Source organism: Pholcus phalangioides, unplaced genomic scaffold, assembly GCF_987345545.1.
Source record: "Pholcus phalangioides strain wild (caught in Gottingen) unplaced genomic scaffold, Ppha-v1.0 ptg000017l_1, whole genome shotgun sequence".
NCBI classification, from domain to species: Eukaryota; Metazoa; Arthropoda; class Arachnida; order Araneae; family Pholcidae; genus Pholcus; species Pholcus phalangioides.
Window position 1 is genome coordinate 48080145 of NW_028301610.1, and position 26347 is coordinate 48106491.

At 38.3% G+C, this 26347-nt stretch overlaps 1 protein-coding gene across 1 annotated transcript in view; it reads right to left on the minus strand.

Annotated features, from left to right (window-relative positions):
* Positions 1–26347, minus strand: part of LOC149074031 (uracil-DNA glycosylase-like) — a 75411-nt gene that overhangs the window by 40943 nt on the left and 8121 nt on the right. Inside the window, exon 3 of the mRNA XM_089246575.1 lies at positions 15475–15690. Coding sequence (XP_089102701.1) covers positions 15475–15690 — 216 coding nt within the window. The remainder of the gene's footprint in view (positions 1–15474; positions 15691–26347) is intronic.

Consider the following 26347-nt stretch of genomic DNA (forward strand, 5'->3'; position numbering starts at 1 on the left):
GATATATATTCATGGGCAGGTGCCATTATGCACATTGCCAGTGAACAAGTACAAAAATTTCTGATCAAAAAATGATGATAGAGGTAAATAAATCAGTTATAAATAGCAGGTTTTATATGACAAGCTTTATAACTGAAAATAGTTCTTGATAATCAAGGAATATTGAGATGCAATTAATATTTCACAACTGAATTTATGGCATGGAAAAAAAATGATGAGAATCATAAGGGACCCCCAGGCTTGTAGGGAACCTGCTTCTGGTTTTTTTAGAAATTTCATAACACTACGATTGACCACTAATCAATATCCTGAAATATCTTCATAAAATTTAATTAGAATCATTGAAGTTATAGTTCTTACACATCTCAGGATACGATACTTTTTCGAGAAATAGATCTGATAGGAAAGGGGGTGGAGTGTTGATATATGTGAAATTCTGTTTGAAGGCTAGAGAGTGTAACTTGCAGAGAAGTGATATTGAAACTATATGGGTTGAACTTGAGAACAAAAGACGTCATAAACTCATTGTTGGGGTTTGTTACAATCCACCGAATAGGGATCAAAACTACATCGCCAAATTACATGATGAAATTTCCTACATGTGTAAGTGTAAGAGGGTTCTCATACTAGGGGATTTCAATTACCCAGGTATTGATTGGGAGAACCTTTCATCTAGAGATCAGTACGAAAGAGACTTTCTTAAGTTGGTGCTCGAAAATTTTTGTATCAGCATGTATCAGAAGCCACTAGAGGTACTGCTATTTTGGATTTAGTTCTTACTAGTTCTCAGGATCTAGTTGAACATGTTTTGGTGGGGGAAGAGTTTTCTTCCAGTGATCATCGTATCGTCAGATTTCACTGTAACTTTTCCTCGGGTAAGGTTGATAACAAAAGACTGGTTCCTTGCTTTCGGAGAACTATCTTTGATGTTTTGAGAGAAGACCTATTTATACCTTTGGCATTATTGTTGTGGTGGGAGGACTTCCTATCAGTGAAAATTCAGCACCCTACTGTTGACAAATGGGGGAAGGCATTGTCTTACCTGAAGAGGCCCTGCTGTTTTTCAAAGGATTTTAGTAAAATCTTGCGCCCGATTCAGAATTTCTTTGAATATGTGTAACTGTCGAAGGGTTAAGAACTATATTTACCTCAAATAACAGAGTGGTCATGTGGTCATTTCAACTGCAGTTGAAAATTTGGAACCTTATCCAGAACTTTGTTTTCAAGTGTACTGTGCATAATTTTATTACGTATACAGTAGACTCTCACTAAATCAGCACATATCAGCGCATGGTGTCTTGGATACTTTGAACTCAACTGAAATAAGGCCATTTAATATAAATTTTTGTGCACAGACATGGAGTGACATGCTTTCCCCTTCGATGGCTCTAAGAAAACCCGCCTAAAACACTAGATGACTGGATGGACTAGCATACAGCCAAATTATTGAGTCTACTGTAACTGTTTGTTCTTTCTTCTAAAAATAGGTTATAAATCTTCCATGTTTGCTTACCTTTTTAGACGCAAGCAAACATACAGAATTTAAAAAAAAAAAAAGGATTGTCCAATTTTCAACAGAACCACCCTTATGGGTAAACAACAGGTGTAGCTGCACTGTGCCTCGTACTCAAGAATAGAAATGAAAAAATACATTTTTCTCGCATTTTAGAATACAATACTCGCCGCTAATAAAATCAGTCAATTCATAAAATCAAATACCAATAATGAAATCAAATTAATACCAATAACATGAACAAATTTGTTTTATAAAAACACCACCATCACTTTAAATAATCAAAAACATTTTTGAAATGAATTTCATACAAAAGTTGCTCGAAATAGTTTGATCAGCGGATATGTCTCAGTAACCATTGACTTCAGAGGTACACTTCCAATAAAATCCAATTGCTAATAAATGGAATAGCTTACATCCCCAGGGGTAGTAAATTCCAACAGAATTGACACGTTTAAAAAAAAATACGACAAACACTGGGTAAATCGAGAAGCTATCCATACTTGAATAAGACAACCATAAATATTATTTATGGGTATTGTATTACATTTTATCATGTATATACAGGGTGAATCTGACGTATTCTGCCAAACAAAATGGGATGATAGACGAGCCCAAGTGGATCATGAAACACCCCACCAACCCAGTGCCGTCTTAAGGCATGGGCCCACCCGGGCACACAGCCTGGGAGCCTCAAGAGAAGAGAGGGCCTCACAAAAAAAGACATCTGGTGGAAATTTTCAAGAATTTGTCTGGTAGGGCCTCAGAAAAATCACTTGGCCTGGGGGCCCACGATGCTCTTAAGATGGCCCTGCACCAACCCTGTCTTATCTCATACCATTTTTGAGTTATGGTGAATAATCAATTATCAAAAAAATATGTGTCAAGTCTAAAAAAACCTGTATTTGTGAAGTTTCTAAGTAACCTACACACAAACTAAGCACATATTTGGAAAGAACAAAAAAGTCCTATTAGATTACACCATTTTCATCAAAATATCTGGATTTATTGGCAAGTGACAAGCACTGAAAGATCAGCTAAGTTCAAAATCAAATTGTTGCTGAAATGTTCCATCACCAATTTCGCAAATACCCTTCTGGTTACAATCAGTAAAATTTACCCAAACCTTGTGCATTGGACCAGCTTTCAAAAGAGTTTACAATAAATCATATCAGTGTACTGGTTCAGGAGAAATTTAGCCCTTTGTTCACAATGCATCACTGAAATTCCTTGCAAGTAAGCATTCCTTGAAGTAATTTTGGTAGGTTTTGGTGACAATTCGATTTTTCTCTTCACCAATTTCTCAGTGATTGAAGCTTGCCATTAAATACAGATATCCTGTATCCTTTAGATGTCAATGCAGGGTTCCCAGCAAAATCTGCTTGATCATTTCCCTGACCAAATGTGTGTGAGTACACGGTCACACACATATATAATTCAAAACCATCCAATACCACTCTAGATTACAGTCGCCCCTCCCCCTCCGGGAGTTATGTTCTGGGAATGGGCGTGAATACGGGAAATCCACGAATAATAACCCATAGTTTTTTGTTTATGCCATTTATTGAACATCACGAGAAGAGCAGGGTGACGCAAAGGTATAAGGGAATGTAAAAAAGGGTGCAGCGATTTGATTGTTGCCGATGTTTTCTAAAAGAACATTGTTATTTCTGTTCGCCGTTTCTTCTACTTCATATCATCATGTTGACAAGACTTCCTATACCTATTTTTCTACATGGTGAAGATTCCAGATGATTTTGGACTTTCCAAAATTTCTTCAACTGCTTATATGTGTGTATTGATATAAATCACATGCTGTAGGCCTACTCTTTTCATAACAAATAGGTGTTTAAAAATGCCATATATGTAATGTTGATTTGTTATTATTAAATTATCTAAATAATCACTGATACTTAAAAGAACATCCTTATTGTGTGTAACATTAGAATATATATCTAGCAATCAAAATACTAAATTGTGGTACTAAAATGTCTTTTAATTTGGAGTGCTTGTATATGGTGCTTAAGAAACTCCTGTAACTTATTCTTAATGCAAAAGTAAGAATAACTAAGTTTTACTATGATATGATACATTTACTGGCATTTATATAATGCAATGTTTTTACAATTGAAGCTGTATTTAAATGTGCAAAACAATGATTTGGGTATATCAAATCCTGCCAGCTCTGCTTTGATTGAAAATACTCTTAACTCTGTATTTATACAACCTAAGCTAAGAAATTTGTAGGTAAAAATGAATGAGTTTAATTAGTGTATTAACAGATGCTGTGTGAGAATTTTTATATGGAATAAAATTTTGGGCAGATATGAAAATTTAAAATATCGAAATATATATTTTATGCCCAGTAATTATAATTCAAACTATAATACACTTTAATCTACCTGAAAGTGTTTTTTTATTTGGTATATCCAGGGGTCTGTCCAGCCGGAATTTGGGTCTGGAAAACAGACCCTTCACAAAATTCCGGGGCTAAAAAACGGACCCTTCACAAAATTCTGGGGCTAAAAAACTGACCCTTCACAAAATTCCAGAAAACGAACCCTTCATGAAAATTACGTCGTAAAAAACGAACTTTTGCGACTGCTGTGCGACAAAATTCTTATCAGTTATGACCCTAGTCGTAATAGAAAGTCATTGATATATTTTTTTAAGCATGCATTGTTGGCTCAACACCACCACCCCCTCCCCCATAGATGAGTAATCTTATCTATAGAAGTTGTTGGTAGGATACCGGAAAACATGACCTTGAAAAGGCGACCGGAGAAAGAGCGTGACCTTGAGAGGGCTTTCCTTGTTTCTAGGCTTCTTGTTAGGACATCCCGCTGGTTGACCACGGATTGACCGCGTCCGATATTTTATCGCACAACCTATGCCATTATACAAACGCTTTAGCCCCGCACTTCTCCTCAAATGGTCTTTGAATCACAACCTCTTGTTAGTCGTAAAATCGGCGTAGTTGATGTTTATTGTAGAATTGGATTTTTTGTGCACGTTTTTTTTCCTGTATTGCACTTTCATTTTTGAAAATTTAATATGAAGCGTGGTCGACCACCAACAGGTGGAAATTCAAGGAATAGTGATTACTACATTAAAAAAATACGGCCAACTGACGTTCGGGGATGCAGCTCCATAACATCGTTTTTTAAACGAGGATCTGAAAACGTCACCAAAAAGACGTCAGATACAGATAATTCCAATTGTGCTAACCCGGAAAAAATTACTGAAACATTGCTTCCTTCATCGGTTTCGAACCACGCTGTCGAAACCTTGGAAACGGCGCGATACATTACCGATTTATCGGAGGCACCGAAAGACATTTCAGATTCTTCGAAAGACATTGCGGAAGCGGCGGAAGACAATTCCGTTTCTTCGAAAGACAATTCCGTTTCTTCGAAAGACATTACCGATTCGTCAAAAGCGGTGGAAGACATTACCGATTTATCAGAAGCGCTGAAAGACATTTCGGATTCTTCGAAAGACATTGCCGATTCGTCGGAAGAGATGACTGATTTATCGGAAGTGGCGGAAGACAATTCCGTTTCTTTGAAAGACATTACTGATTCGTCGAAAGCGGTGGAAGACATTGCTGATTTATCGGAAGCGCTGAAAGATGCTACGAATTCGTCGGTAGAGCCGGATTTTAAGAACATTTCATCTACAGAAGCTAGAAAAATGGGTCCAAAAGTACCGAATTTGTTGAACATCGCACGTTTTGAGAAGCTTCACAGTTGGCTATGTTACAGCATTTCTGCATCTGGCTTTCTTTGCAAAATATGTTCTACATTTTTTGATAAGGGACCCTGGATTGACCAGGGGGTGCAAATTGGTGATCACCCAACACGATGTGTCAACAAGCATATATATAGCCAGAAACACAAACAAGCTGTGAGTGCATCAAAAACTGCATCCAAAAATCCCTTGTATTTGTTTACAGAAAAAACTGAAATTGCTGTGCAGAAGGAAAAAAATGTGAAAGTTTTAACAAAATATATAAAGATTTTCTACTTCATGATAAAAAAAAAAATGGGCAGTCTCCGATAATTTTTCTTCTGTAGTTAAGTTCATTGGTGAAGATCTTGGTGACAAAGAAATAGAATGCTATCTTGCTGCATGCGACAAGAATGCCACCTATCTATCAAATGTGTCAGTAGACAATCTTACAGAGGCAATATCTTTGTATTTAGAGAGGAAAACTTTGACGGCTTTGCAAGTAGCCACTTCCTTTACATTGATAGCTGATGAGGCAACTGACAAAGCACAAAGAACACAGTTGGGTTTAATAGTGCGTTACAAGATAGCTGGAAGTCCGCTCAGAGAAGAGTTCCTCAGTCTTGTGAACCTAACTGCGACAAATGCAGAATCTGTTACATCTGCCATTGAGAAGTTGTTGATAGCAAAAGCAATTCCAATCACTAACTTGTTGTTTTTAGCTTTGGATGGAACTAATGTGATGAGTGGAGAAATATCAGGTGTACAAAGACGTATACGACACTTGGCACCTCATTCTATTTATGTCAACTGCAGAAATCATCGACTAGCTTTAGTTTTTGTACATTTGATAAAAAAATATCCCATTCTACAGGCCGTGGATGCCGTTCTCATAAGCTTATGGAAGCTTTTTCACTACAGCCCAAAGAAACAGCAAGTGTTTTTAGATATTCAGCAAAATGTGTATGGTGTAGATGTTTTGAAAATGTTGAGTGTTTCGGTTACGCGGTGGTTATCTCATGGACTTGCATGCCAACGAGTGATTGATAGGTTCCAACAGTTGATTGAAACGCTCGATAATCTTTTCTCAAAGACTCAGGAGCCTGAATTGAAGGGGATTAGAGAGCAACTTCTGAATACAGATGTTCTCCTATGTATTCTGTTCTTGGCTGACTTCCTCAAAGTTATAAACAGATTTAGCTTGTGGCTTCAGGGCTCTACAATCATGTTTAGCTCTATTAATGCAAAGGTTCTAGTTGTTTGTCAGGAAATTGAAGTGCTTGCAAATGATTCACATACAGGGGAACACTTCAAGCAGTGTAAAGATCTGTTGTGCTTCTCCCAAGAATGCACTGAACTTAGTAGGAAAAAACAAAGCAAGAAAAAGTATGGAATGAGTGCAGACAGCACTCCAGGAATTTAATGAAAACTTTGTTCAAAATTTTATTTGTGATTTTCAGGAAGAAATGTCGGCTGCATTTGGTGTGAAAAACAAAATATTAAATTCCTTTTATATATTTCACACAATGAATTTAGATTTAAAGACAGTGGAGACTACTGAAGAATGCCTGGATATATTATTGTCATTTTATGGTGGAGAGCAGCAAAATGAATTTCAGGGGACTGTGAAAATATCGGAACCCATACTTAATGCATCTGAAGGTATGATGGAAAAGAATGGGTTTGATAAAGAGATATCTCTTGCAAAATTGTATTTTAAGACACAAAAGAATAATGAAGCAAGTGCATTTCTCAGAGAAGACAAGAAATGTGAGGCCAAAAAAACTCTGGAAAAAAAAATTTCTCCAAATTATGTTTTGACAATTCTGGAGAATGATGCTAGGGAATGATGTATTTGGACTGCTTATCCTAATTTAATGAGGTTATTATCATTATGCACTATCATACCTTCATCAACAGCATCTGTCGAGAGACTTTTTTCTCAAATGAACCTTGTGCGCACCGATTTAAGATCAAAATTGTCACTAACCACTCTCGACAGACATCTTCGGATCATACTCAATGGACCCGACAAGCTTACAGATATTGATATCTGTTCGGTATCCTTCAATCATTGATATTTTCAAATCGACTGGAAATAGAAGTATAAGGATATGATTGTCGGTACGTTTTTATATTTTTCTGAAGATTTAGCAATTCTCACTTTTTAACTTGAAACTCAATTAGATTTCAAATTAACGTAAAATAAAGTAATGCAAAGACTACGACACACAGATTGTTTTTTTTTTGTATAAAGTAATAAATAGGAAAATGAGGTTGCTGTTTAACTAGTATTACTTTCACTGCTATTTTGAACGTTTTCACAAAAATAAGGTACATTTTCACAAAAACAGGACCCTGTGCAAAAAGTCTGAACAGACCCCTGATATCTATCAGATTAAAAACAAAAACTATTTGATAACATTGACAATAAGTTTTTCACTGTTTCAATACTGTGTTTCTGAGGTAAAAAAAACCTAACCCTGATCTCTTATCACACATATTTTGAATAAACAGCTCTCTTTGACTTAGTAAATTGAACAAAGGTAATTAATAATTTAGATAAAATGAACCATAAAAATTATGCATTATTTGTTCGATTTTTTGTGTGTTGAAAAATTCAAAATCAAATTATAATTGGTATTGTTTTAGTTATTGTAATAAATTAGTGTTTAAAAATAAAGCATTGTAATATTCAAAAAGGTAAGTTCTTCATCATGTTATATACCTATTGTGTTCAAAACATTATCCAAAAGCATTCATTTAGGTTTTTGATGGTTTAAACCAGTTTTTGATGCTTGTCAAGTCAAAAACCCAACCCTGCCTAAAACTTCTAAAAAAAATGTATGTACAAGCAAAAAGTACCAGAACCAGATTATATCTATCCCAGGGTCCTCAAGGAATTTGCTAGTGAATTGATGGGGCCAGTTGCACAGATTTACAAAAGCAGTGTTGCTGAGGGTATCGTCCCAAGAGATGGAGACAAGGAAGCTTGCTAATGTTGTTCCAATATTTAAAAAGGGTAGTAGAGAAGTTGCGTACAATTATCATCCACTAAGTTTGATGAGCTCTCTTGAATATTTTGGAAATTATTGTCAAAAGACAATCGGTGAGATGGATAGACAAGAATGATGTATTGTCGGATAACCTGCATGGGTCAGAAAGGGGAAGTCACGTGTAACCAACCTCCTTTGCTTCTATGATCACGTGACTAAGGCTTTGGGTAAGGCCAAAATGTCAATATTGTTTATCTTGATTTTTAGAAGGCGTTCAATCGGGCCCCAAACATGGTAAACTCCTGAAGCGTTTACATGAGATTGGGGGGCAACTTGTTGAATTGGACAGAATTGTGGCTTAGAGATAGATCATAACAGGTTATGGTGAACAGGGAATTTTCTAATTGGACAGGTGTCACAGGTGGAGTTTCTGAAGGAAGTGTCCTTGGCCTCATGCTTTTTTAACTTTTATCGATAAACTTGATCAGGGTATTGATGGGATTGTTTACAAATTTGCGGAGCGGTGAGGCTAATGGGGGTAGTCAGAAATCAAAGAAATAGGGGGAGTTGCTCCAGACCAACCTAAATAGGACTGCAGCATGGGCAAATGAATGGAGTATGTCTTTTAGTGTTGACAAGAGCATAGTCGCTCATTTTGGTTTGAACAACTAAATAGGACTGCAGCATGGGAAAATGAATGGAGCATGTCTTTTAGTGTTGACAAGTGCATAGTCGCTCATTTTGGTTTGAACAACCCATGATTTACTCACGATTTGAATGGTGTTAACATATATTGTTCAGTAGTCGTCAAAAATTGAATAGAATGCTCGGTTTTATTCTCAAAAACGTATCTTCGCATTGTCCTAAAGTGATCCTTCCACTTTTCTGGGGCTTGGTTCATCATGGATTGGAGTATGCCATCAGGTTTTGGAGACCATACTTACAGAGGGACATTGACTTGGTCAAGGAGAGTGTAGAAAAGATCCATGTGTGCTCTTGATGGTACACAGGGCTTAAGATATGAAGAGAGACTTGATTTTGAAAATGTTTACATTGGAAGAGTGCAGGTATATCTGGGATATGATTGAAGTGTTTAAAATTTTCAATGGGATGGATAAAATGGACCATGAGTAATTAATACATCATCAATCAACTGCTTTGATAAGGACACAAGTATCGATTGGAAAAGGATAAGTATAGGTTGTGTCGCTGGGAGTTTTTCCTCGGATAGTGTGGTGAATAAATGGAATAGCTTACCTCCAGAGGTCGTGAATTCTAATGGAATTGACATGTTTAAAAAGAAATATGATAAACATATTGGGATAAATCGAGAAGCTATCCATTCTTAGATGAGACAACCATAATTTTTTATGAGCAGTATATTTATATTTTATCATAATTATTGGTTTTTTTTATTGCTCTTATTGGGTTGCTGTATTTTTGATATAGTTTAGAGAGAGACATGCATTTGACATCTATATTTTTTATGGACATCTTTTTTTCAGCCACCTGGTTAGGCATTTCGTTTGCTGTGGCCTTTGTAAACTCTAATTTGTATAGTATTATCGAAATTGACTGAGGACAAATAAATTATGTTATGTTATATTTATCCAGGGTTCATACAAAATTTTCAAAATGAAAAGTAAGGAGTTTTTAAGGACTTTTTAAGGAGTTTCAAGCAGTTTTTAAGGAGTCATGACAAACTTCATAACTTACAAGTTTTACAGCTAAAAAAGGGGTGGGGCGCATATGCAAATTTATTTTTAATTTGCAAACAAATTTAATTGCACGAGCCACTTAATTCATCTGTAAGTGTACCGGCGCCACTTAAGGCAGGCCACATTTAGGCCATGTGTTGAGCACATGTATGCTTTAAAATAAGGGGCTGTTCAAGTATTACGTCAGCAAATTTTCAGCAATTTTTGACTCGCCCCTCTTGTCAGAAAAAGTCAGCAAAACTCTCACCCTCCCTCTGTCAGCGCTCTGCCCCCTTCCTCCTAACGCTTATTGGTGGAATCTGAATTGGGGGCTTTCCCCCAGATGATCAAAAATTTATTTTTTTAATCCACAAAATATTTTTTAAAAGAATTGTAAAAATATTTTTTACAATTTCGAAACAAAATATCTTTATATGTTATTATAATCAATTTTTGTTAATTTCAATGCTATTTGAAGGCTAAGAACCCAAAATTGCTCAAGAAATTCATTGCGACCCTACCTCTCTAAGCCCTTGGTAACCCTTGACCCCAGGTAAACATTCGGCCTGTGCGGACCAAATGTGGCCCTAGCGTTATGATGTGGTCTGTCCCTAAATCTATTTTTGTAACAATGAACCAAGTGACACATTTACAGATCGCTTAAGTGAGTCGTGGCACAATCCCAGACCATTTAAGTGATCTGTGGCACATTAAGCGATCCCTTGAGTGACATGTGACAAAGTTTTAGAGCATTGGTCCTGTCACCAGTGCGGTTCTACATGACTCAAGTTATCTGCGGCACATTCCCAGATTACTTAAGTGATCTGCGGCATAATCACGGATCACTTATATGACGCGCGGCACAGCTCCAGAGCATTTGGATCCGCTAAGTATTTGAAGATCACTAGAGTGGCTCTGTAGGGGACTCAATAGGGAGAATGTTAGTTCAGGTGCCCACAAACTAGTGAAAAGTTTTACTCGTTTTTCGCGCACCGAGTAAGACGCCATTAAGAATATTTCATATTTTTTATAAAGGGTGGTTTATGACGTAAGAATCATCCAACCCCCACTCCCCTCCACGTCATCAAGTCAGCAAATCGAAAATCCCCCATCCATGCTGACGTAATACTTGAATGACCCCTAACATAAAGATACCCGAAAGTTATTTTCTGAAGGTTAAAAATAAAAAAGTGGGTTCAGCTATAGCGGCTGATCGGCTCGTCCTCCCCCCCCCCTGTAAAACCAGACGTGGCTCGGGCTGTCACTTTTAAAAGCCGGGTTTTACTAGCAGGTTTTCTATGCCGCGCGCAACGTGAATCACCCAGCGCGACACGCCGTCTATTCATCAATATGAAAAACAGTACGACTGTTTTTCTACAGAGCGCAATACGGCTCACGACAGTGCTTTACGTCGGACGTGATTGACAGACTGCTTCTGGAGGAGTTAAGCATCGTGTGCCGCGCGTTTCAGCGATCTTCCCTTCATTTTCATGTTGTGTCTCTTCCCTTTAAACCGGAGCATGCAGCTGATAGAGTAGATGACGCCAGGGTCATATACTATACTGTATAGCCGTCCTGAGCCGATGCGCCACGCTTGGAAAACGCAAATGTGACACGAAATGATTCAGTTAGGTTCACGCAGCGCAAAAAGCCTACTCCTAGGAAAACCTGGCTTCAGGGATGGAAGCTCGTTACGGGATCCCAGGAGAGATAAACCCATTGTCTCTCTCATAGAATCTCTTGTGTGTGGATAGAGCTTGTTCCTCTTTTTTTTTGCCTTTTTATTTACGGCAACCAATCTGCGAAACAGATTCGCTTTCCCCACTGGACTTCGGTTTTTAGCACTTTAAGGCGCGGCGGCGGAAAGATACGCTTGTTGTCGTCCCTTACTCCAGTGGAACTGAATTTTTTTTTTCCTTTCTTCTTTTCAGTAGCGAGTTGTAATGTGAATAAAACACATAAAACACGTAAAGAAAACTGCGGAAAGCAGTGACATTTTGTGGTTTCTCTGAATTTTCGTAGTGAGATATTGACTGTAAGCAAATGGGAAGGAGGGATAAAATAAGAATAGTAGGAGAGAATTGCAGTAAAAAAATAGTCGATTGTGGTGAAAGTAGGAAAATAGTAGGAAAAATAGGAAAGCTGCGAGGTCTGCACTCAGTATACTGCGTAATATAGGAGGTTCGAGACATCGTTTCGCTGCATAAGTAAAAACTTAAAAAAACTTTCTCACCACTGGGCATGGAATTTTCGGCTACTGGTTCAGCGGAGTGATGTCGCTCTACGGACCATCGATTTCCAACGCTGACCAGTTTGCGACATAGGCAGGAAAACACGTCAAAACTAGCGATTCGGTAAAAAAATCGTATTTTTAGAAGCAAAAGCGTATTAATTTACTAAATACGACAAAATCGTAACGGTTGGCAGGTATGCACAACCATTGGATGTTCCAATCCCATTCCCTGCTTTCACATTTCCAATTACAAAGGGAGAGAGAGTTTTTTTTTTCTCTTTTCTTCCTCTTTATATTCGGGGGAAGCTTCCTCTTATTTTTCTAGGCAATGCTATTCATCACCATGGGGAATGCCTATTCTAAGAAAGATCATCCCTTCAGAGGAAAAAAAAAAGACTTTTTCAAGCATGGCTGCAAAAAGTAAGGAGTTATAAGGGCCCTTCCAGAGGGAAATGAAAAGTTACAAGTTTTTAAGGAGTTTGTAAGGATGTGCGAACCCTGTTATCCATATAGGTGTCAATTCCCACATTCAAAATATCTGTAGTTTGTCTCATGATGAAATACACTGCTCAAAACAATTAGGGGAGCACATGGTTTTAACAAAATTACGCAAAGATGTATACCGATAAGTAACATAAAACGAATCATCCATAATTTAAAGCCTAGAAGGAAACGGAAGAAGAAAACTTCATAAGCAAATCAAAGTTCATGACGTCAAAAACCAGAAAAAGGAGATAAGGGCAAAAATCGGGATGTTGCAGAAACGTCTGTTTTACTGCCGTAACTGTGAAATTCGATTGCGCAGTATTTTTTTTTTGAGACAAGGTGACTTGAGGATGTCTCAATAACGTGATTTACCGGAATCCATGGCATGACGTGTTATAGGCAGACTGGAATCCGGGCAAACACAACAAAGTGTCGCGGACGCTGTTGGAGTCGCCAGAAGTGTTGTTGCAAGGCTGTGGAATAGATTCCAAGAAACAGGAAATGTTAGACGTAGACCAGGGCAAGGTCGGCCACGCGCCACTACAGCAACTGATGACCGGTATATACGGTTAACAGCCCGTCGAAACAGAACAGAGAATGCTACGCAGCTGCAAAGACGGTTGCTCTTGGCAACAGGATGAAGGGTGTCCAGCCTCACAGTACGTAATCGGCTTCATGAGAGAGGGCTCTATGCACGTATGCCGATGGTCTGCATTCCGTTGACCCTACGCCACCATGCGGCCCGAAGAAGATGGGCTGCTGATCATCGAGATTGGGAGCAACATGATTGGAGCCAAGTGCTGTTTACAGACGAGTCCGGATTCAGTCTGGAGTGTGACACCCGACGTGTTCTGGTATGGAGGGACAGGGGCACTCGAAATAACCCCGCATTCGTTCGTGAAAGGTCACAATACAGACAAGCTGGTTGGATGGTATGGTGTGGAATCAGCATAGGTGGACGTACGGACCTGCATATCATTCGGAATGGCACTTTGACGGCCCGAAGGTATGCAGACGAGATACTGCGACCTCATGTCATCCCTTACGCTGGAACCATTGGAGATTACTTTGTTTTCCAGGATGATAATGCCCGATCGCATAGAGCTCGTCTGGTGGAGAACATTCTTGAAGCTGAAACAATACAGCGTATGGAATGGCCAGCGTGCTCTCCTGACCTGAATCCATGGATGTTCCAAGCATGTCCCCAAGCATGTGCCATCCAAGCATGTCCCAAACATGCTCGGACGACGCATTGCTGCGCGACCATGGCCGCCTGCTACTGTCCGAGACTTGCAGATTGCACTTCTTGATGAGTGGAACAGTATTCCCCAAAGTCTCATCGATAACCTCATCGCATCCATGGCAAACAGGTGTGCAGCAGTCTTAGCTGTTCGAGGAGACCACACGCCCTATTAAAACTCATGCATCATGTCTAAACAGTACTTTTTTTTATCGTTTACATGTAACCACATTGTTGCCCTAAATCATCTTTTCATGTTTCTTCCATATTATCAAAGAATTAAAGCTTAATTCCAAATTTTTTTACGTCTTTTTTCTGTATTGCGCATTGATACGCGTGTACTATCCATTGTATGCCAATACGTGGCTGTCTCGCACGGTTTTCTTCACTTTTTTGCTTGCTCCCCTAATTGTTTTGAGCAGTGTATTTCACTGAAGAAGAAAACATGCTACAAATATAAAATATTAAAAAAAAGTAATAAAAATAAAATATAAAAAAGCAAAAAAACGGAGATTTTCTTTGATCATTTTCTCACCATACAACCCTTTTTCTGGGACATTCCAGTATTTTCTCGTAACTTTGGCTGCCTAACCCGTTTTTTTATATTTTTTATAAAGATCTCCAGTTTTTTTTGACAAGTGCTTTGAATGTCCCAAATGAATTTTAGTGCTTCACTGAAATCAAGTATTAAAATAATTTTGCTAACTTATAAATTATGTTATGATAATTACGACTATAAATATAAATATTTTGTATCTCACATTATTTGTCATGTCAAATGTTTTTTAATAGAATTTTTATTTTAATTCAGTGTTTACAGATTTGCAAACAGAGTTTCAATTCCAGCCAACTGCTATTTTAGCAATAATTGGCACCGTTGCTCACTTTTGGCATCATATTTGATGACAGTTGGCAATTTCCCATACTTGAAATCCCAATTTCCCACATTTTTCTTGAGGAAATATGGGTCAGCTCAAAATGCCAAGGACTGGGAGTTTTTTCTATAGAATTTTCATTTTTGCAAAGTTTAATTTCAGGATTTTTTTTATAATGGTACAAAAATCAGAAGTATCTGGTTTCTGATTGGAAGATTTGAATAAGGCTAAAATATTACAACCATTATGATCTTTTGTATCCGATAAATTCTTGTTAGGAATGCATGTATAACATGTTTTTGGAAAATCCCACCCCCAAAAAATCCCAAATTTTGGCATAAAAAGCTTTGTTGGGTATGAATGCTTGATGATCAACATTGCTCGCAACAAACACTGTCATTTTCACCATCAGCTGTATCACTGATCTTTCCTATACCAATGCAATACCATCATATCAGCAATTTTTGTAATTATTTTTCTTCTATAAAAAAATGCTCTGCACTGACAATACCAACTATGAAAAAAAATTTTAGGTTGATGTAGATATTTATTTATTGATAAACTCACAACAGGCATATGCCCATTTACAGTGGGGTGAAAAAAACCCCATAAATAGCACATTGCAATACAAGACAAAGAATATGTAATATGAATATGAATAATAATAAAGTTCCATAAATATATATACAAATATTTTACACATACTTCCATGAAATAAGGCTGCTTGAACTCCTGCTCTAATGCTTTGAACCAAGAAACACCTATGTTAGTGGATAATGCTGGTGTTCTTTTAGCCTGGAGCTTAATTTTAGCATTCCACCAATTCTCATCAGCTTGCCTATGAAGAACTTCCTCATTTATCAGACAAGTACCTTTGCCACTAGTAGCTTCACCACAATGCTTCTTATAAGAACCAGAGTGCTAAAAACAAACAAAACTCTCACAACCTAATGTTGTAAAGAGACACTAAATTCAAAACTAATCTAGCAAAAACAAAAAATGCTTACACAAAGTATATATGGTAGGCAATAATATTAAAGTATGATACCCAATTGTTCAAAATTAATAGAATCCACAAATATTTTTGAACTTGTTTGAAAATATTGATCATATACTAGATGATATATAATCATCATGTTATAGGGGATGTTACAGTCAGAGTGGTGCAAGTCGATTAATCCTCATTTTGAAAAAAGGTTTTGCTCTAATTGTTTTCATAGAGTCCCCATGCTAAAAATTTTATGAATTCACAATCTAGTGGCGAACAATAAAAGATGATACTTGGTTCATTTTTTCTTTCAATAGTTTAGCACCTCTAAATTGCATTTCTGGACTTGAGTCAGAATTGTTGAAAATGTGTTTGACTTCAACCATCACCACCTAGAGATAGAAGGCCACTGCAGTGTTTGCCATAAACGCCATTCAGACTACCTAGCAAGTTTGCCACATTTTGAAACACAGAATCCTATTTCGTTTCTTCTTATTTTGGCATAGAATATACCTGATTCACTCACAAATACTGAATAGTGATTGGATGTGGGGCATAGAAATCGCCAATTCTGAGCCCGATCATTTCTTTTCCTTGCAACGATGATACTGGCACAAGCAGGGAATTTTTTTTCCATGAATATTGAGGGAAAATGGACTACTTACTTGACGTCACAAGCAGAGTGCGAAGGCCTTCTACAAGTATCTCTAGGTGGTGATGCTTCAACCCCCTTAAATAATAATACAAAAACAGTAGTTTTGGATACCTAATAACAATTTTAGGTGGCACTGTGACAATAATGGGAATAAGAAATGGTTGTTTGTTGTGCCACTGTTAATTGTTCATACACATTTCATAAGCAGTATTATAAAACAAGTAACCAGGGTTGGCAGGTTTTTGACTGTTTAAACCACAGTTTAACTTGTCACATCAAAAACTTTTGTCAAAAACCTCAAATATTTATTTTGAATATAAAAATTCCAATTGGAAATGCACACGTTAATTGCATTTAATGTTTACAGTGATTATATTATACAAAGACTAAATATTTAATATGATTGTAAAATAATTTTCTACTCTCTACAGAATGATTTTGCACACAAAAAAAAAAAAAAAAAAAAAAATTATACGTATATATACATATACACTCATGTCCATAAATTAAGGATAATGCCAGCTCCGACAAATAAAGGTTCAGAAACAAAACAAACGTTACTTATTCACAAAGCCCATTTATTAAACAAAAGGTAAAGAACAAAAACGATGGTCTATGTATGATACCATTCATAAAAACTACAATTTTTGTTCCCTGGAGCAATTGTAAAAAATATCTCCTTTACAAAAACTTACTATTACATGGTTGGTATGATGGTTAATACATTGTATGTCTCCCATGCGATGAAATACAGTCCGTACAACGCCTAGGCATGCTGAGTATCAAAGTATCGATCTGATCTTGGAGAAGATCACTCCACTCACCAAGCAATGCTCTCCGAAGTTTTGGTACACATGTAGGAGGTGGTTGACGGGCTGCAACTCGTCGGCCAAGCATGTCCCACACATGCTCTATCGGATTCAAGTCAGGTGAGAATGCTGGCCATTCCATACGGGTTATATCCTCAGATTCAAGGCATTCGTTTATGATGTTTGCTCGGTGAGGATGGGCATTGTCATCCATAAACACAAATTCTACGCCCATGGCACCCCTAAACAAATGTGCATGTTGTTCCAGAATGATGTCCCGATAAATTTGGGCTTTCATGGTTCCGGTTTGAACATGCAGATCTGTTCAACAAGCCCGTATAATTTCAACCCAAATGAGCAATGCTGCACCACCGTAACGGTGTCGTTCAATTATGTTGTCTTGGTGGTAAAGGGTACCTGGCATTCTCCATATGAAAGTCCGACGTGAATCAGACTGCAAGCTAAACCTGGACTCGTCGGAAAACATCACACAAGCCCACTGTGACGATGTCCACATTGCATGTTCTCTACTCCAGGCTAATCGCTGCCGACAGTGAGTTGCCGTGAGCAGAACACATCTGACAGGCCTGCGAGCATATAGACCAATATCTCCCAAACGTCTGTACACGGTTTGCCTTGAAACTGTGGTACCCGTGGCTGCAGATAGCTGACGAGACAGGTCGGATGCTGTGCTCCGTCTGCTACTTTTGGCAGCTACTGCCAAATACCGGTCTTCATTCAGCGTTGTAACGCGGGGGCGACCTGTACTGCAATGTCTACTGACATTTCTGCTATCTTGGAATCGTTGCCAAAGCCTAGAGATGACACTTTGGGCAATTCCAAGTTCCTCGGATACTTCCATCTGAGTAGCCCACATTCCAGGCGGCGGATAATTTTACCACGTAAAAAATCATCCACATGCGTCCTCTGTGTCATAAGAGCGCCTTACAGAACTTTTGTGAACAATTTCACTTCTTTTCCACCATTCCTTATATACCCCCCTCTTACACTCTCGTCATTGTGACGTACTATCGACATCATCTGGTGGCTTCCTGAAATTCGCATATCATTCTTGCAGATGTGTGTGATAATTCTACAGGTGAAATTTTTACTTTAGATTTCGATTTCCGTGTGATTCTGAATTATCTTTAATTTATGGACATGAGTGTATATACATATATTAGTTTTTTCTTTTAAAATATACAATTTGAATGAAGCACAGTATAAACACTGAAGGGACAACTAAGGAATGATTCGACATTCTCTTCTCTGATTCAAGATGATTCTTCACCTTCCCAAATTTCTTCAACTGTTTATATATGTGTGCATTGATATAACCCAGTGGTTCTCAACTGGGGTGCCTAGGCTATTCCAGGGGGGGCCACAGATGAAAATCGTGCAAAAGGGGAGCCACGGCTGCTGATACAGGGGCCACGAAGAAAAGTTTGTGAAATTAAATTTTTAAAAAACAACACATTAATTAAAAAACACATTTCAAACAAAATACACAGAATATCTATTTCGCAATTTCTCCCCTATTCAAGTAACATTAACATGAGGAAGGAAATAAAAAAAGTGTTGCATGTAAAATCTGTGGTTTTACAACTTGGGTATGACAGTAGGCCCTGACACAAACTATAGAAGAGGTTCAAGCAAAATGGAGTAACTGTAAAGAGAGAAAATTGTGTGTGTTCGAAGACTTTTCTTTCAAAGAGGGCTGTCATAAAGAAAGCAGACAAAGATTTGTTGACCATTCATTGACATTCTTTTGAGTGCTGGTAGTAAATGTAATCCAAGAAGTAGATGGGTGAAAAATGAAAGCTTGTAAAAAAAACCCAATCGTTTTCATGCAATTACAGACGGATAGCCACATCTAGTTTAGCACAAAGATATCTTCAGCTGGCACCAGGGGCGGTCTTAGGGCAGTGCGACCGGTGCAGTTGCACCGGGCGCGAAATGAGAAGGGGCGCCGAAACGCGTTAAATATACATTACTAGAAAAATATCTTTAAGGTACTTATTTAAAAAAATAACTAAAATATACATGAAAAATGATCAAGAGTTGAAAAAAAATTAGAGGTTTGTGTGTATATAACATTACGGTTATTTTTCGAAAAGAAAAGAATCGATTGGCAGTGCACCTATATATGTACAGTACATAGCAATTTTGGTCAGATAAAAATACACCTCTTTTCGTTTACCCCTGCAAGAGATTTTGGGGGCTGTGTTGTGGGGAGTATTACAAGAATTGAAGGTGTCTTCTGATGTGGGAAAGATTTTGAGCCAGAGGCTTTTCATGCCTCTTTTTTCCCGACTTGTATTACTTTTATTAACCAGTCTCCCGACTTGCCAGACTTTTGTATTTGTTCAACCAGGGGCAGCTTGGTGTCCTCTAGAACAATGGTTCACAACCCTTGGAAGCCCGCGGCCTGGTAAATTTCTTTTGCATAGATGAAAGGCCCAGTCATACACACATAACGGGAAATTAATGGGAAAAATGAAACTGCGAATCACTCATGAGACCCGGTGTGACTAATGTTAGGGCCCGGCGGTTGAGAAACACTACTCTAGAAGGGCGTCTAATCCGAAGTGAAAGGGCAAAAAAATTAGGAAAAATTATTTGTGCCCGCTGTAAGAGGGGTGCCAAGTCTGAGGTAGACAGGGCAAAAAAAGTTAGGAGAAATAATTTCTGCCCCCTCTAGTAGGAGCACCAAATCTGGCATAAAAGACTGAAAAAAAAATTACAGAAAATGATTTCTGTTCGCTTTAAGAGGGGCATCATATCCAAAGTGGAAAAGCAAATAATTAGAAAAACTTATTTATACCCTCTCTAGGAGGGGCGTTAAGTCCGAAGTAAAAGGGCAAAAAAATTGGAAAATGATTTCTGCACGCTCTAGAAGGAGAGCCAAGGTAAAAGGGCAAAAAAGTTAGGGCACTGCCCAAGTTGCCTCAGAATAGTTGCAGGGCCCGGTGCTTTAGCTGGTGTTTGCTTGCCCCTTCTGTTTCTTAGTACTGGGTCTGAAGGGGATAATTTCAAATGAAGTTTATGAGTTTTATAAATATGAAAGAAATCATACGTAATTTCATTTTAATTTAAGCACTTTTATTATCAGCTTTGCCCGCACGTGATGCGTGCACTACATGAATTTTACCATGAAGTTCAATTAAAATAAGTATGAAGTATAAGTATTATCCTTTGTGATGAGTATCCTGCATAAATGCGTGATGTTTTGCTTTTTTAATGTTTTTAAATCTCATAATTAAATCAAACAAGTTGGGTTTTTATGCTTGTTTACTAGATAAATAGCAGTAATCCCATTCTAGAAGAAGCTTTTCCGACTTCTTCGTCCTTTAATATCCAACCAAGAGGTGGGGGGCGATGGGGACGATCACCCCGCCTAGAGTCTGATACACTGAAGAGCCAAAAAAACTGGTACACCTGCCTAATATCCTGTAAGGCCCCCACGAGCACGGTTCTGAAAGCTCAGATCGATGATGTTTCGCACGCTGACACTTGTTGATGGCCCAGCATTGAAATCTGCAGCAATTTGCGGAAGGGTAGCATGTCTGTCACATTTAATAATTCTCGTCAGTCATCGTTGGTTCCGTTCTTGCGTGATCTTTTTCCGGCTGCAGCGATGTCAAAGATTTAATTTTTTACCGGATTCCTGATATTCACGGTACACTCGTGAAATGGTCGTACGTGAAAATCCAAATTTCATCGCTACCTCGGAGATGCTATGCCCCATCTCTCGTGCGCAGACTATAACACCACGTTCAAACTCACTTAAATCTCGATAACCTGCCATTGTAGCAGCATTAACCGATCTAACAACTATGCCAGACACTTGTTGTGTTATATAGGCGTTGCCGACCGCAGCGCGTACTCTGATTGGTTCTATATCTCTTATATATCTTATTTGCATACGCATGCCTGTACCAGTTTTTTTGGCTCTTCAGTTTAATATGGTAGAATGAATGTCCCATATTTTATGGGACAGTAATGACTAGCAAAAATTGTCTTCTCTTACACATCACTATGGATTTGAGCCGGGGGGGGGGGGGGGGGACGCTGACTACTGTTTTTGCACCGGGTGCCACTAGGTCTAAGACCGGCCCTGAAAAAGTCTGATGGGGATCAGAAAATCGAATATAAAGAATGATTGCTGTGGGGTATTTTTTTTTATGAATTTTGAGGGGGGGGGGGTGTCAATTCATTGCCTTTGCTGAAAAGAAATAAAGTCGAATCCAGTTATAATGAACTCAAAGAGATCAAATCATACATGAGGAAAAATACCTGCGAAATTTAATTTTTTAAAACTACATTGCAGTAGTACTTAAGAAAATGTAAATGTATAAAATTACTGTTGTTTCAATCGCAAGTGTTCATATGCCATTCCTTTCAATTTAACAGGAAAAATGTAATTTTAAACATATTTAAGATGGTCTTGACGTCATTTGGTTTGCTGATTGGTTTCTATATGCAATTCCAAGCAGATAATGTATTGGGACTTCCTCTAAGATTGACACCACATCTTTAAAGTTTTTTTAATCCATGCTGTAATGCTTCCTATAAACTTCCCTACTACTTAAGCCTGCTGCTGGCCTATTACTGGCCTGCAACATCCCAAATAATGAAATTTTCCTATCCTGCAAGAACAATGCTGTGGGAATTAGAAAAAAAATTCTAAAAAAGGGCGTATGACCACATTTAAAGCAATTTAAATCCGTTCATTTGAGACTCACTGCATCTGCTGATTTCTTAGAAAAGTGCAATAAATTCTCATGTAAGTCTTCACTTTGAAATGTCCATAACCCGCTCAATGCATCTCTTTGTATCTGTCAACCTAAAATTTATGGTTTTTAGTGTTGATAATACGCATGTAAAACCAATTCAGCGACGCGTTTTCACAATCTGCAAAAACTGTGTGGATTTGATAGTAGGAAATGATGTCAAAATGCCAAAGATTTGAAGTTTGAGTCAAAATGAAAATGTCAAATAATTGAAATTGTGCTTCGTATAAATGAAATATTTTAATATTGAAAGCAATATACAGAGATTAATCGTGACTGTAGTCAAACGTTTCATAAATGTGAAATTTTGTCATAAAACTGGGAGTGAGGCGCGAATCTCCTTGCACACAAGTGGAATTTATCCACAGCCGAACCCCTCTTGGCCATTTATTTTTCTCCCCACCCTTTCTTCCTTCCTAAATTTATAAAAGTAAAAATGACTGTTTTCAGATCAAATTGCCGAAGTTCAATTACGTTAGAGCAAAAATATCAGATTTTTTGGGGGGTCAAACCCCATTATAATGAACTCCAAGAGACGGGAGAAATCACTTTGTAATAACGAAATTTCATTACAAAGGAATTCCAGATTTTTATATTGTTCCTATAAACTTATCCGGGGGATTAGAAAAGTTTTCATTAAAACAATATTTTTTTCCATTATAACGAGAGTCGACTGTATTTCGTCTCAAACTATTTTTTTACGTGTATATGCAGGCTGCATGAGTAACAGGGGCAGGGACGCCGGAAGTCAAAAATGATTGGTGTTGCTCAAATTATGTCAGTTATTTCTTTGTACAGGCCACGATATTTACACATATTTTCGGCTGACCATACGTCCTTTTTTGAAGTAGAGCGTCCTGTTTTTTTTGTTTAAAATCTATTTGATTTCAGCGATGAACCATTCTTCAACCTACTTTTGCAGTAGGGGTAAGATTTTCACCACAGTAAAATGTAACAAACCTATCCAGAAGGGGGTATAGGGGCACCATGTCTGCCCCAAGACCAGTGCCGCCTTAACGCATGGGCCCACCTGGGCACCTCTAAAGAATGCTGGTCTCACAAAAATGAGGCCAAGTTAAAATTTTTGAGAATTTGCCAGGTGGAATCTCAGAAAAATTACTTGGCCCGGGGGCCCATGACGCTTCAAAGACGGGACAGCCCTGCCCAAGACAACCAAAAATTAAAATTATTTTTTTCAATAAATTAAAATATTGAAAGAAAAAAATACCTTTATGTGTGCTATATTTTTCAATTTCTGTTGATTTAAAATGTCTTTGGGACAGATGCCTTGTGCCCAGAGCCGTCTTAAGAGCATCGTGGGCACCCGGACCAAGTAATTTTTCTGTGGCCTTACCAAACAAATTTTCGAAAATTTTAACCATATCTCATTTTTGTCAGGCTCTTTCTCCTGAGGCCCCCAGCACCCGGGTAGGCCCATGTCTTAAGACGGCACTGCCTGTGCTCCCCTCATAATATTCACATAAAACTGTGAAATTCTATTATAAACCGATAAAGTGGTGGAAAATGGGTTTAATCATCAATCAATGATGTGGTTTTGATCATCAGTTCTTTAAAACCATGCTATTGCCAATTCCTTTTTTTGAAATCGAATAACTCTATCGTATGTATTTTACAGTTTTTTGGATTGGATTGTTGATGATTTAGTTGGATTCGCGTTTCAAGTTCTCTGATAATTTAAATTGACAACCATCACCACAGAATAAAGTTGTGGAACATTTGAGTATAGTGTTTTAGAATATTGGGGAAGCTTGCATTGAAAGCAGAAAGTGATACAAATACATAAAGCAGGGGTTCTCGAACTTTGTGCCGCGGCACCCTGCAAAGGTTTTTCGAAGAGACTCTTTGTTAAACTGCTCTGTGGGGAGCCGCGGATAAGCGTTGATTAGAGAAAGAGGTGCTGCGGGTGGGAAAAGTTTGAGAGAACTCCTGACATATATATAAGTGTATAAGATGCCCCACACATCCTCCAACGCTGCCAGCACTAGGATCTTTGATGGGCCCCCAGGCCAAGTGATTTGTCTGAGGCAGTATTAGGCAAATTGTCGAAAGTTTCAACCAAATCTAATTTTTGTGAGACTCCTCTTCTTTTAGACCCTGGGTGGGCCCATTCTCTTTTACGACACTCCCGCCTTTACCTAAGGGGCCCGGTGCGTCTCAACAGTTTCAGACACGAAAAATATTTGCCCGATTTTATATATTTGGTAGGGGGAAAGAATCGGCATCCATTATTTTAAAATATACAAGAATGTTGTGAAATATCCATACAAAAAATGCTGAATACACAATTCAATAAATTAACACAAAACCTGGCGAAAATTCAGCACTGAAGGTAATTTTAAACTAATTAAAGAAAAAAAAATCCTGAAACTGATAAAAATTTTGTACTTGATGAATCAAAAATAATTGAAAGAAATAATTCCAACATCAATAAAAATTCAGAAATTACAGGGGGGGGGGGATATTTCCGAATTGTTGAAACTTCAGAATTAATGCAAGAAGTAATTTCAGAATTCATGAAAGCCTCCAATAGTTTACCGTGAGTGCAGGGGTCAACAATGCACGGTGCCCAGTGCGACCGCTCCTGCCGCACACTCCTAAGAGGGGCTCTCACTTTCACAGCGGAAATCACTTTTTCTCATTTCTCTTTGACAGCCTCAACCGTTTTCTTCACTGAGGGCAAAGCAAGAATTGGGGAACAGGGGGAGGGGGTGAGACTAAGGTGAAGAGGTGCTTGGCTAGTCAGTGAATATCCTGTTGTTTAATATTTTGTTGGCTGGGCTATGCCCTCACACCCCGTAGGCTAGGATTTCTGGCGGGCCCAAGTAGGAGGTGGATTTAAGGACCGGTGCACAACCTGGGCCGCATAAAACCCAAACATTACACTTTTTTCTAATTTAAGGGGTCCAGTATTTACTTTTGCCGCATCTGCCCCCCCCCCCCCCAAGCAAAACTTTTCACAGGCTCTTCTGTAGTTAATTTATAGCTTGAAAACCCCCGAAAAATTATGGTAATTGTTCCAGGCCCGTTCCCATGTCAGCCCTTCCCTTGTGGAGTCAAATGCCGAACTTGGAAATTGGGCGTCGACATCTGCATAACAATTTTACCGAATTTAATAGTTGAACATCAAAATTATTGGCAACATTCCCAGTTTAAACGACAGCGGATGGTTTTTCTACAGTTAATTACACAAAAGAAAGCAAAAAAAAAAAAAAAAATGTAATTTAAATAAAAGCAAACTTACATGGGGTAGAATCTAGTTCATCAATATGTCACTATGAAATCCTTTGAACTTTGAAAAAAAAAACCAAATCTTAAGCATTTTTTTGCTCACATAGGAGCGTTTCACTATTCCACACATGGCCCCCACATCCTGGAGTAGGGCCCCTAGGCTGGAATCTTTTGAGGGCCCCCCCCCCCGACTAGACTTTCACGGGCCCCTTTATGATGGATTTATAGCGTGAAAAAACAAAAAATAATGAAAATCGTCTCGGGGCCCCAGGGCTGGAGCCTTGCCAGCCCACCCCATGTGAGGGACATGATTCCACAAATTTGTGATTATTACTATCTGATAAATAGTTCAATCTTACATGAACGGCAAGGAATGGTTCGATTCTGTCCATGCAGCTGGTCATCTGACAGAGATGAACGGAAAAAAACTTACACAACATAGGAAGTCCAGCAGTACAACAGAAACGATTTTTTCCCCTTTCATATGGTAGGTATACTGCCTATCTATTCAAGGAACAGCCAGGCTGCACACCAATTGTATGCTATCAGCTTCTCTCTTTTCGCTGAGTAGTAAAAAAGGCCGACAGCTAAAATATTGTTAATTGAATGCATGTGTTGAATGGGTCTGCAAAAGATTTTTTCCTCTCCCTATAGAAATATTTGGTTCCGAGGAGAAAAAGAAGCTATATCCGTTCGCAATTCTCATATTTCCCCGTGGGCATCAGTGCTGGATTTGATTTTGAACAATACAACACAAATCACACGGGTATATGAATACAAGAAATGTGGGAAGAAAATGACAAGGACATTTGGTTAATGGTGTCCTTTTTTAAGCAAAATTCTGTTTTGTCAACCCTAGGGAATAATGAGCAAGCCAGACATCTGGAAAAGTGTGCAGACTTCTCAAACATGAATTCATTGGAAAAAAGAGCGTGGACCACCTGTAGATCTCGCAAGAAAATAGCTGCTTGTTTTCATGTTCAACCGAAATAGGGCAGGCATCACCTTTTAAAATTCTGATTCTGGTTCTATGAATTCATAGGTTCTCCGTGGGTGAGGGGGGAGTGGTGGCTTTTACCGTTGG